We start from the raw sequence: 13497 nt of genomic DNA, 5'->3' as shown, positions 1-13497 counted from the left end.
AATGGGGTACCGGTAGGCTGACAGAAATGTTTCCAAACTAGTAACAGTGGTGTTTGCACAACATTGCAATTGTACTAAACATCGCTGAGGTGTTCACCTAAAATTGGTTAACGTTATGTCAGGTGAATTTCAGTTGAAGGAAGGGAAGGAAGGAAACTCGAGGCCTCGCTTCTCCCAGCTGCCCCCCTGCGGACCGCGCTTCCGGCCGCCGCGGCCTAAGTCAGTACCCCAGCCCGCAAATTTAGAGGGCGACGGGGGCTTATTAAATGACTACAGGGGTATGGTAAAGGAGGATACCAGACAAAGACGGAGAGGCGGGCGGCACTCTCGGCTCCTGACGCTGCCACCCTTGCTCAGGCAAGCTGCTCCGCCCAGACTATCGTCTGAAGTGATTGCCACCTCGTCCGCGGGGACTGGGCGGGACCCGGGGGCGGGGCCAACGGCGGGGGCAGGGTCGCCTGAGCGCCGGACCGGACGCGAAGGCACCGGAACCCTTCAGACGAGGGCACCTGTTTCCGGAGGGAGCTCTTATCCCGACGTCAAAGTCCGCCACGTTGGGAAGCCGGTTTCCGGAGTCTCTTTTTGTCACCGGGTCTTAGCGGCGTAGAGGTGGCGGTGGCTATGAGGCAGAAGCACTACCTTGAGGCTGCGGCGCGGAAACTACAAGATAGCTGCCCGGGCCAGGCCCGCTATCTCCTGTAAGAGAGGGAGGGAGGGGGAGCGGGAGGCTAACCGCTAGAGGGTGTTTCCTCGTCCCTTATGAGTCTCTTTCTCTTTTGCAGCTGGGCCTACAGTTCGTCACACGGTAGGGAGGATGTCCGTTGGTTGTGGGTCAGGCTGTCGTCGCCCCGCTCGCCTTCATTCCCCACAACGCTCAGGATAATCCAAAAGAATCGGATCGACCCACTGCCATAATAAACCCCCTCTAGAGGCGTCTCAGTTTCGTAAAAAATCCAAATTCCTTAACGTGCCTTATCTTGCCTGACCTATTAGCGGCATTTGACGCATTGATCAGTCTACTCGAAATAGTTTCCTCACTTGGCTTCCGGACCATCACAAAGTTCACCTCCTACCTCTTTAGCGAGTACTTCTGTTTTGCTGGTTTCTTCTAATTTCCCCAACTTACAAATGTTGGAGTGTCCCAGGACATCCCTTGGACGTCTTTGCTAGCTACACTCAATTCCTTGGTGACAGTTTTTCATCCACTCTCATGGCCTTTAAATTCTGCATACTGAGGACTTGCAAATTTATATCCCCAGTCCAGACCACTTCCCCGAATCCTAGACTCATCCAGATACGTTGACAACTTTTTTTGAATATTATGTTAGGCGAAAATTCAAGCTTTATCCCCCAACACAACAACCTGCGTCCTCCAGTTATTCCCATTTCAGTAAATGGTAACCCCATCCTTAAGAATTAGCTCAAAAACCTAGGAGCCACTCTTGACTCACTAACAGCCTTCCTCCCCAAGCCAGTACTCTAGCAAATCCCACTGGCTTTAAAATATATCCAATATCTAGCCACTTCTCTCCACATTCAGCTTAACACCCTGGTCCAAGCCATCAGTTTCTCTCCTAGATTATTGGCAGTAGCTCCCATGCATTTCTACAGTCCAGTCTCAATCCAGCAGCCAACGTGAGCCTAATAGAAACCTAAGCTAGATCATGTCACTTCTCTGCTACCAACTCTGAAATAACTGCCCATCTCAGAGTAAAATCTTTTAAAGGGACTTCATGGCCCTATGTCATAGGTCTGCATTACCTCTCTGACTTGCTCTCCCTTTTGTTCACTGAACTCCAACCACTGCCAGGCCCCCGTGCCGTTTCATGGCCTTTGCACTTGCCCTTCCTTCTACCTGGAAATCTTACCTCACATATCTCCTTGGATTCTTCCTTCCCTCCCTTTGGTCTCTTGCAAATGTCACCCCACAAAGCCTTCCCTGGCTGCCCTATTTAAGATTATAGCAGCTCCATCGCTATGCCCCATTCCCCTTTTCCTGTATTTTTTTTTTCTCCCCAGCACTTAACATTTGGCATTGTTGTATTTATTGTCTCTCTGCATGAATTGTCCTTTGTTCACTGTGGTATTTCCCACACCCAGAACAGTGGTTGGCACTTAACTGTCACTCAGTAAATATGAATGAATTTTACATTTGGCAGAGCTAAGTTACGAACATGGTCTTTAGCTTTTTGTAGTGCTGTCTATCCCTAGCACTTAACACAGGGCTCACCAATAAATATTTATTGAATAACAGATAGTGTGCCCACCTTCCTTTTCAGCATCATCACCTTCACACCTCCCCTTTCCCTAAATAACCATGCTTGCTTTTTCACTGTACTTGTACCAGAAAGCCCATTACCAATAATAGATGCCATTTCCAAATACAGATAAGAGTTTACAGTCACCTGTGATGACTTTTTTCAAGCCTGTTCAAAGTGTTTCTGGCCAGTCTATGCAGAGTTTAATAATCTTCAGGGCATTTTAATCATATTCTGTTGCAGTTTTTACCAGTCTTATCTTTATTTGCTTAGGGCTTCCCAAGAGGTGAGTTCTATAAAGATAGCAACTCCTTTACTTCCATACTTACGTCTCCACAGCCTAGCATGGTAGACGGTCAGTGAATGCTTTCTTGATTGCATAAAGGTCCTGGGACAAGTCTGTTGTCCTGTTACCTTATACTGCAGACAAAGCCCAGCTCACAACCACAAAATTGTACTAATTGTTTAAAAAAGAAAAGTCACAATATAATTTGTTATTTTGTGATAAGTGTGTTTGTAAAATTGATGAGACATACAGCCTTTTTTACTTGGTAGCAAGTAGTGAACAATGTAGAAAAGGGTGGGGACTTACCTATCTGTTGCTAAAAGGAGTGAATGGATAGAATTATAGTGTTTTGTAAAATAAACTATTGCTAATTTATGTTTTTGTAAATTCTCATATTTTGAGTTTGCTTAAGGAAAATGTATATTTGCTTGTATTAAATAATATACTCTTTTGCATTTATAATATTGATAGTTTGCAGTAACAGAATATTCTGTTTGCTGACTTGTGAGTTTCATTTGTATAATTTTAGATGATAAAAGCACTTTTGAAGGAACATGCCCATACTGTTTCCAGTTGCTGGTTCAGGATAAGTCTCGAGTACGTCTCAAACCCAAACCCAAACTGACACCCAAAATACAGAAACTTCTTAATCGAGAAGCAAGAAATTATACACTCAGTTTTAAAGAAGCAAAAATTTTGAAAAAGTACAAAGACTCCAAAAGTGTATTGGTAAGATTTCAATTCCAGTATGTATAAATAAACCAGAATTTTCTTTTCTATCACTTAAGATGAGGTTAAGAATTAGCCTGAATATAACTCAGAGGTTTGTAGTAGTATATTTAGATTGTCAAAATATATACATAGGATTTCTTTCTAGTGATTACTGTTTCATCAAGAGTACAGCTTATTTTTGTTTTTCACAATTACCTAAAACCAAACATCATGAACTCTCAATTGCCCAGATCTTATTGCTGAGCACAGTTATTTTCACAAAGTTGAGAATGTCTTGAGCTCACTGGTGTGACTTCACCTGAACTGCAGTTACCACTAAATTATTTTTTCAGCTAATGGTTCTTTTCTTTGAACAGCAGTATGTATTAGGTATACATAAGGCTCTTGCCTTATGTATTAGGTACCAGTGTTACTTCTTCAGTCACCTCCGTTCCATGTCAGAGTATGTATTTAAGTTTATGCCCAACAAAGGTAAGTGCATCTTATGTTCATTCATCAAACATTTATTGAGGATCTATCTTATGCCAGACAATGCTATGTATTGGGGACGTTAAGTGCAATAAAACAACCAAAAGCAAATTACTCTGGTTTACTATATAGAGACCAGTATCAGATACACTTTATCTGCATGTTTTGTGTTAACATTTATCAACTATTCGAGTGCTTGCTTACTACCAGGCAGTGTGCTGGGCATTCTGGACATTATGACAGATTATGTCTGGCCCAAGACTACAGTCGGTAATAACTTAGATTGGAACTGCCATATTTAGGAGTTTACCATAATTGGACAGGTAAATGAATTTTGCTTTGTCATAAAATTGATTATTTATATGAAGCATAAAGCAACTTAAATAGACCTCTGTAAATGCATTTTTACCTGCTCATGAACATCAGAGTACTTCTCAGCTAAACTAGTTTCTGTTAATTTTGTTGAGGCCTGGGCTGAAATCTGTGCCTTGTGAGTCAGATATGTAGAAGAAAGGCTTAGCTATAAAATGAACCATGTGTTGAAAAATGAATCCTGAAAAGAAAGTCAACCTCTATCGCTAATGAAGTGAAGAAGTATGAGAATGTGAGGATTCATTTGATTGGCTTTATAAATTGCTTTAAACCTGTATTTACAGAATAAAGGTTTGAAGGAGTCAATTAAATTTTCAGTGATATTTTGCCATGTTTTATTGGGAAAAGGCTTGGAGTTTGTCTGCAAAAAAAATGCTAAATTAAAAAAAAAAAAAAGCTAAATGTCTACTATTGTTATAAAGAACAACCTTCCAGATGTTAAAGGGTATCATTCCCAGTCTCCTCCATTCCCCCCCAAACACGGGTTTACATTGAGAAAGTAAAGACTTTATCATCTTTAAAAAGGTGTTTTAAATTATATACAAATGTTTAGCCATTAACTTTTTATAGAAGATTTTCTTTTAAATTTGTGTCTTGTCTGATTCCTGCTGCTAGTTTACAAGCTTGCTGAGGGCAGCCTTTCTTACTCACCCTGTAGTACCTGGTTTAGTCCCTTATGTATATGAATTTAATGAGCATGCAGTTTATTGGATTAAATTATAAGAGAAATCAGACCCACTATTTCTTCTTTTTATGGCAGTTGATTACTTGTAAAACATGCAACAGAACAGTTAAACATCCTGGTAAAAGTAGAAGCTTTCTGTCAACATTGAAGAGCAATCCTACCACTCCTGCGAGTAAACTCGGCCTAAAGACCCCAGAGAGACAGACTCTAAGTTCTGCAAAACTAAATCATGATATGTCTGGTTCCAAAGCCAAGAGCCCAGCATTGATTTTCAGGTATCTTAATCCATTAAGCTATTTAAATTACCAGTGTTAACCCATGAGTTCTAATTTCTCTGTTAATACACTCCCTGAAATTGCCACGCAGTTGAGGAAGTCATCACTGCACTGACTTCCAGGTGTGTTCCTCTACTTCCAGTCTCTCCCTGGGCCTGTTCCCAGCTGCCTATTAAATATATCCACTTCCCACTCCTATATGTGCCCACAGGTAACTACTCAAACCTGCCCATCCTCCTAAGTTCCTTATTCCATAAATGAACATGCCCTTCTAGACATTCTGACCTGAAATGGTGAGTATAGTTGACAATCCTACTCCCTCAGTCCTGGTCCAGTTAGTTGCCAGTTTCTATCCATCCTACTTCCAAGGTGTTTGCAGCTATTCTTTCCTTTTTCTCCCTGCTGCTGCTGTCCAGGTCATTATTCACTCTTTACCAGGACTACTACAATAATTCCCTGAGTCTTCCTGCTCCTAGTTTCAAGCCCTTCTAGTCTGATATATATATATATATATATATTTTAATAAATTTATTTATTTGTTTACTTACCTTTCACTGTGTTGGGTGTTCGTTGCTGCATGCAGGCTTTCTGTAGTTGTGGCGAGCAGGGGCTACTCTTCGTTGTGGTGCGCGGGCTTCTCCTTGCAGTGGCTTCTCTTGTGGAGCATGGGCTCTAGGCTCATGGGGTTCCTTCTCTTGTTGCGGAGCGTGGGTACTGGGCGTGAGGGCTCCAGTACTTGTGGCACATGGGCTTAGTAGTTGTGGCTCATGGGCTGTAGGGTGCAGGCTCAGTAGTTGTGGCATGTGGGCTCAGTAGTCGTGGCATGTGGGCTCTAGAGCGCAGGGTCAGTAGTGTGGCGCACGGGCTTAGTTGCTCCATGGCATGTGGAATCTTCCCAGACCAGGGCACAAACCTGTGACCCCTGCATTGGCAGGTGGATCCTTAACCACTGTGCCACCAGGAAGTCCAAGTCTGATATTTTTTAAAAGCACAGTTCTGATTAGAAGCTTTAGCACCTTACTCTGTAGCATTTGGAACAAATACTCCAGCATGGATTTCCAGCCGCTACTACATGGCACCAATCTGTCTGCCTCTCTTATTTGCCTTAATTCATCTTAAGTGTCAGCAAAACTGAACCACTCACAGTTTACTTTCCTGCTCTAAACCTTTGTTCTTGCTGTTTCCTGTATCAGAAATTCCTGTGGAAATCTAACTGAATAGGGATTTATGAAATGATACTAAGTTAACTGTGTGACTGGGCACATGTTTTATTTTTAGTAATCCTCAATACACTATTCACTATGCTAATCAATAAATTTAACTCCATAGAAACTGTGAAAGGAATTTTTAAACAAACATTTTGTTACAAAAGAGTCTGGTAGTTTCTTGAAAATCAATAACAAAATTCAGCAAGGACTGGATTGTTTGTTTTTACTGAATTGAGGTTTTTTATATTGGGTTTGACATTTAAAATTTCAAGTCTAGTTTTCTCTATATTCCTAGTTATTTTGATGTTTGGTACAATAGGAATTCATCATGGAAGTTTCTACTTTATTGGACATGTGCAGATAAAAGAACATTTGGCATATTTAAAATAATTCAGTTGCATTTAGACCAGACTCCTTCTTAGATATATGCAGGAAAGAGAAAGCTATTTCACATTTATCATGGATGGGGAGTCAGAAGAGGGATGAGACTGACAAACCCCAAATATTGTTTGGGGGGATGAACACAGTTAGAAGGAAGGAAGTAGAACGAGGCATAAATACACACATACCAGATGGGGAATCATCTATTCAGTGGATATTTTTAGAGGGCCTTCTCTGTGCTTGGCACTGTTAAAGAGCACTGGAATATACAGTTAGTCGTACAAAGTGTCTGCCCCATGGTGCTTATATTGTAGGGGGGAAAATACAATGGAATGGTACCTATATGTGTAGGTTGATATTCTTCACTTTTGAGAAAGAAGTGATCTTGAGCTGTGAAGAAAAAATATGTTTTTGAAGTCCTTGCTTAGAACTGTCATGAATCTTGGTGTCAGACTTAGAAGGAATTCAGACCTGATGACACTTTGCCTTTAGCTTTCTCTTTCAGGTGGTGATAGAAGCTTCCAGAACTACCCATTATACCTCCTAAATGTTGCCTGTAGCCTGTTTAGTGAGGAGATTTTTTAATAAAATGGGAAAGACTTTGCTGGGCACAGCCACTGCTCATATATGGCCATAATTACGGAAGAGTAGAAAATAATTCTAGTAGCAGGTATCTAGGCTAAGAAGGAAGAACTATTGTTTGTCAGTATACCTAAGTGTGGCTTTATGTTTCTTTTCAGAACAGCTACATCTGGACAGTCAACACCCATTTGCTCCTCAAAGAATGTGAGCAAAACAAAGAAACACTTCTCTCAACTAAAAATGTTGCTTAGTCAGAGTGAATCTGAAAAGAATCCAAAGGTGGACTTCAGAAATTTCTTATCTTCTTTGTAAAGGATGGACTATGAAAATAAGAAATGTTTATTGTAATTTCTGAAACTAAAGTTAGTCAGCAAACCTGCTTTTTTAAGAACTTATTTATTCTTAAAATACATGGAAACTAGGGTTCAAGAGCAAACTTTTCTTGGCATTCTTCAGTGTTTATGGAGAAAATACCTCATTAGAATGAAAAACTGAAACCTGCCTACCTCACCAGGTGATTGTGAGGATCAAAAATATATGAAAGGTCCTTGTAAGTAGTAAAGATACATATGGAATTGAGTGGTTATATTATTATTTTCTCCTCAAGTTTTCATTATTTATGTCATTTTCTTTCATAAGGAAATTGAAATGTTTATGAGAGGTGTGCTGCTTTCTAGGTGTCTGTAACCTTATTGATAATTCAGAAAAACTATAAAGTATAATGTTCTACCATAAGTGGCATTTCATTTGCTCTGGTGACTTATTTTTAGGTCTAAAATTTACATCATAACATAACATGGGGAGGCAGAGTCAAGATGGCAGAGTAGGAGGACACAGAGTCCGCGTCTCCTCACAACTAGGGCACCTACCAGATGCTGGTGGGGGACCTCGACACCCAAGAGTATGGAAGGAGCCCCCAAAAGACAAGGCAGAACATGGGAGGGGGAGCGAGCGGGGGAGAAGAAGTGGTGGTGGAATGGGACTGGCACCCCTGAGGGGTGGTGGTAGGGGAGGGGTTCCCATGCCTCAAGAGGCCTACTCACTGCGAGGGGATCAACAGGGATGTGGAGAGACCCTCGGGAGTTCAGAGGATCGGAGGGGAGCACAGCTAGCATTTCCCCTGCCCACTTGGGCCCCAGGGAGCCTGCTGGGGTTATGGGCCTGGTCCTCCACCCTCCAGGGCCCCCTCTGGCTGTGTGGGGGCATTGGAGGATGGGGGAGGAAGAGTAGAGATGAATGGGGAGGGACCCACGGGGGTATGAGGATTGGGGGGGAACGTAGCTAGCATTTCCCACACCCACTTGGGCCCTGGCGAGCCTGCTGAGGTCCTGGCCATGATACTCCGCATTCTGAGGCCAGCGGCACTCCAGGGCCCCATCCAGCTGTGCTGAGCCTAAGCTCCACCCCCACTTGGGCCTTTTCTGGCTCTATGGGTCCTGAGCATAGGCCCCAGGCCCCTGCCTAAGCCCCACCCTTGCCTAAGTCCCATGCCCTGCCTAAGCCAAGGCCTTTTCTGACTTTTTTTTTTTTTTTTTTTTTTTTGCTATTGTGGTTCTTTTGTATCTTCCAGTTGTTTCATTTATACTTTTATTGTTTCTAATATATCTGTTAGTTTTCTAATTTTATTTTATTTCTTATTCCTTGTTATTGTCCTGCACCATGTTTTTTGTTTGTTTTGCCACATGGCTTGTGGGATCTTGGTTCACGGGCCAGGGGTCAGGGCTGAGCTCCTGTGGTGGGAGCACTGAGTCCAAACCGCTGGACTAACAGACAACCTCAGACCCCAAGGAATATTCCTCGGAGTCAGGTCTCCCAGAGTTCCTCATCTGTGCACCAAGACCCAGATCTACCCAACTGCCTGCAAACTCCAGTGCTGGAAGCCTCAGGCCAAACAACCAGTAAGACAGGAACACAGTCCCACCCATCAAAAAAAATGAGATGACAAAAAAATATACTACAGATGAAGGAGCAAGGTTAAAAACCTACAAGACCAAATAAATGAAGAGGAAATAGGCAAACTACCTGAAAAAGAATTCAGAGTAATGATAGGAAAGATGATCCAAAATCTCGGAAATAGAATAGAGGCACAGACTGAGAAAATACAAGAAATGTTTAACAAAGACCTAGAAGAACTAAAGAACAAACAAATAGAGATGAACAACACAATAACTGAAATGAAAAACACACTAGAAGGAATCAACAGGATTATAACAGGCAGAAGAACAAATAAGTGAGCTGGAAGATAGAATGGTGGAAATATCTGCCAAGGAGCAGAGTAAAGAAAAAAGAATGAAAATAATTGAAAACAGTCTCAGAGACCTCTGGGACAACACTAAAGTCATCAACATTCAAATAACAGGGGTCCCAGAAGAAGAAGAGAAATAGAAAGGGTCTGAGAAAATATTCAAAGAGATTATAGTCGAAAACTTCCCTAAATTGGGAAAGGAAATAGTCCAGGAAGTCTGAGCTTCCAGGAAATAGTCTTGGAAGTCTGAGCTTCCAAGTCCAGGAAGCTCAGAGAGTTTCATACAGGATAAACCCTAGGAGAAACACACCAAGACACATATTAGTCAAACTAACAAAAATTAAATTCAAAGAAAAAAATATTAAAAGCAGCAAGGGAAAAGCAAAATATAACATATAAGGGAATCCCCATAAGGTTATCATCTGATTTTTCAACAGAAACTCTGCAAGCCAAGAGGGAGGGGCAGGACATATTTAAAGTGATGAAAGGGAAAAACCTACAACCAAGATTAGTCTTCCCAGCAAGGATCTCATTCAGATTCGATAGAGAAATCAGAGAATTCAGCACCACCAAACCAGCTTTACAACAAATGCTAAAGGAACTTCTCTAGGCAGGAAACACAAGAGAAGAAAAAGACCCACAAAAACAAAGCCAAGACAATTAAGAAAATGGTAATAGGAACATACATATTGATAATTACCTCAAATGGAAATGGCTTAAATGCTCCAACCAAAAGACACAGACTGGCTGAATGCATACAAACATAGGACCCATATATATGCTGTGTACAAGAGACCCACTTCAGACGTAGGGACACATACAGACTGAAAGGGGATGGAAAAAGATATTCTATGCAAACGGGAATCACAAGAAAGCTGGAGTATCAATACTCATATCAGATAAAATAGACTTTAAAATAAAGCCTGTTACAAGACATAAGGAAGGACACTACCTAATGATCAAGGGATCAATCCGAAAGAAGATATAACAATTATAAATATTTATGCACCCAAAATAGGAGCACCTCAATACATAAGGAAAGTGCTAACAGCTATAAAAGGGGAAATCGACAGTAACACAGTAATAGTGGGGGACCTTAACATCCCACTTACACCAATAGACAGATCATCCAGACAGAAAATTAATAAGGAAACACAAGCTTGAAATGTCACAATAGACCAGATAGATTTAATTGATATTTGTAAGACATTCCACCCGAAAGTGGCAGAATACACTTTCTTCTCAAGTGCACACAGCACATTCTCCAGGACAGATCACATCTTGGGTCACAAATCAATCCTTGGAAAATTTAAGAAAATTGAAATCGTATCAAGTATCTTTTCTGACCACAATGCTATGAGATTAGAAATCAATTACAGGAAAAAAAACTGTAAAAAACCCACAAACACATGGAGGCTATACAGTGTGCTGCTAAACAACCAAGAGATCACTGAAGAAATCAAAGAGGAAATTAAAAAATACCTAGAAAAAAATAGTGAAAACACGACAACCCAAAACCTACGGCATTGGGCTTTCCTGGTGGCACAGTGGTTGAGAGTCCGCCTGCTGATGCAGGGGACACGGGTTTGTGCCCCAGGCCAGGAGGATCCCACATGCTGCAGAGCGGCTGGGCCCATGAGCCATGGCCGCTGAGCCTGTGTGTCTGGAGCCTGTGCTCTGCAATGGGAGGTGCCACAACAGTCAGAGGCCCGCGTACTGCAAAAAAACAACAGCAACAAAAAAAACCACAAACCTACGGCATGCAGCAAAAGCAGTTCTAAGAGGGAAGTTTATAGCAATTCAATCTCACCTCCAGAAACAAGAAAAATCTCAAACAATCTAATCTTACACCTAAAGCACCTAGAAAAAGAACAAAAACAAAAAACCCCAAAGTCAGTAGAAGGAAAGAAATAATAAAGATCAGAGCAGAAATAAATGAAATAGAAATGGAGAAAAAAATAGCAAAGATCAATAAAACTAAAAGCTGGTTCTTTGAGAACATAAAATTGGTAAACCTTTGCCCAGACTCATCAAGAAAAAACGGAAGAGGATGCAAATCAATAAAATTAGAAATGAGAAAGGAGACATTACAACTGACACTGCAGAAATAGAAAGGATCATAAGAGACTACTACAAGCAACTACATGCCAATAAAATGGACAACCTGGAAGAAACTGACAAATTCTTAGAAAGGTACAACTTTCCAAGACTGAATCAGGAAGAATTAGAAAATATAAACAGACAAATCACAAGTAATGAAATTGAAACTGTGATTAAAAATCTTCCAACAAACAAAAGTCCAGGACCAGATGGCTTTACAGGAGAATTCTATCAAACATTTACAGAAAAACTAACACCTATCCTTCTGAAACTCTTCCCAAAAAACTGCAGAGGGAGGAACACTCCCACTTTCATTTTACGAGGCCACCATCACCCTAATACCAAAACCATACAAAGATATCACAGAAAAAGAAAATTATAGACCAATAACACTGATGAAAATAGACGCAAAAATAATCAACAAAATACTAGCAAACAGGGCTTCCCTGGTGGCGCAGTGGTTGAGAATCCGCCTGCCGATGCAGGGGATACGGGTTTGTGCCCCGGTCCGGGAAGATCCCACATGCCGCGGAGCGGCTGGGCCCGTGAGCCATGGCCGCTGAGCCTGCGCGTCCAGAGCCTGTGCCCCGCAATGGGAGAGGCCACAACAGTGAGAGGCCCGCGTACTACAAAAAAAAAAAAAAAAAAAATACTAGCAAACAGAATCCAACAACACATTAAAAGGATCATACACCATGATCAAGTGGGATTTATCCCAGGGATGCAAGGATTCTTCAATACACACAAATTAATTAATATGATACAGCATATTAACAAATTGAAGAATAAAACCCATATGATCATCTCAATAGATGCAGAAAAAGCTTTTAACAAAATTCAACACCATTTATGATAAAAACTCTCCAGATAGTTGGCATAGAGGGAACCTACCTCAACATAATAAAGGCCATATATGACAAACCCACAGCAAACATCATTCTCAATGGTGAAAAACTGAAAGCATTTCCTCTAAGATCAGGAATAAGACAAGGGTGTCTACCCTCCACTATTAGTCAACATAGTTTTGGAAGTCCTAGACATGGCAATCAGAGAAGAAAAAGAAATAAAAGGAATCCAAATTGGAAAAGAAGTAAAACTCACTGTTTGCAGATGACATGATACTATACATAGAAAATCCTAAAGATGCCACCAGAAAACTACTAGAGCTAATCAATGAATTTGGTAAAGTTGCAGGATACAAAATTAACGCACAGAAAGCTCTTGCATTCCTATACACTAACAATGAAAGATCAGAAAGAGAAATTAAGGAAACAATCTCATTTACCATTGCAACAAAAAGAATAAAATACCTAGAAATAAACCTACCTATGGAGGCAAAAGACCCGTACTCAGAAGACTATATACTGTATAGCACAAGGAACTCTACTCAGTGCTCTGTGGTGACCTAAATGAGAAGGAAAACCAAAAAAGAGGGGATATTTGTATATGTTTAGCTGATTCTCTTTGCTGTACATTATAAACTAACACAATATTGTAAAGCAACTATACTCCAATTTAAAAAAAGAAAATTATAAAATACCAATGAAAGAAGTCAAAGATGACACAAACAGATGGAAAAATATACCATATTCTTGGACTGGAAGAATCAATATTGTGAAAATGACTATACTACCCAAAGCAATCTACAGATTCAGTGCAATTCCTATCAAACTACCCATGGCATTCTTCACAGAATTAGAACAAAAAGTTTTACAATTTGTATGGAGATACAAAAGACCCCAAATAGCTAAAGCAATCTTGAGAAAGAGAAACAGAACTCGAGAAATCAGGCTCCCCAACTGCAAACTATTATACAGAGCTACAGTAATCAAGACAGTATGTACTGGCAAAAAACAGAAATACCGATCAATGGTACAGGATAGAAAGTCCAGAGATAAACCCACA

General features: G+C 40.8%; 1 protein-coding gene across 2 annotated transcripts; it reads left to right on the top strand.

Moving 5' to 3' along the window:
- Positions 1-506: 506 nt before the first annotated feature.
- Positions 507-7982, top strand: C15H18orf21 (chromosome 15 C18orf21 homolog). 2 transcript variants are annotated; one of them, XM_059041402.2, is made up of 5 exons: positions 507-698; positions 783-805; positions 3074-3273; positions 4877-5076; positions 7406-7982. In XM_059041402.2, the coding sequence occupies exons 1-5, from the start codon at positions 622-624 to the stop codon at positions 7557-7559; spliced, it is 654 nt and encodes a 217-aa protein (XP_058897385.1). In that variant the 5' UTR covers positions 507-621; the 3' UTR covers positions 7560-7982. The 2 variants fall into 2 exon arrangements, with proteins under 2 accessions (XP_058897385.1, XP_066872124.1); XM_067016023.1 differs by having other exon boundaries at positions 535-698; positions 7411-7982.
- The last annotated feature ends 5515 nt before the right edge of the window (positions 7983-13497 follow it).

The sequence above is a fragment of the Kogia breviceps genome, chromosome 15 (genome assembly GCF_026419965.1).
Source record: "Kogia breviceps isolate mKogBre1 chromosome 15, mKogBre1 haplotype 1, whole genome shotgun sequence".
In the NCBI taxonomy this organism is placed as follows: Eukaryota; Metazoa; Chordata; class Mammalia; order Artiodactyla; family Physeteridae; genus Kogia; species Kogia breviceps.
The sequence above is the reverse complement of the archived record's forward strand: the minus strand, read 5'-3'. Positions and strand labels throughout refer to the sequence as shown.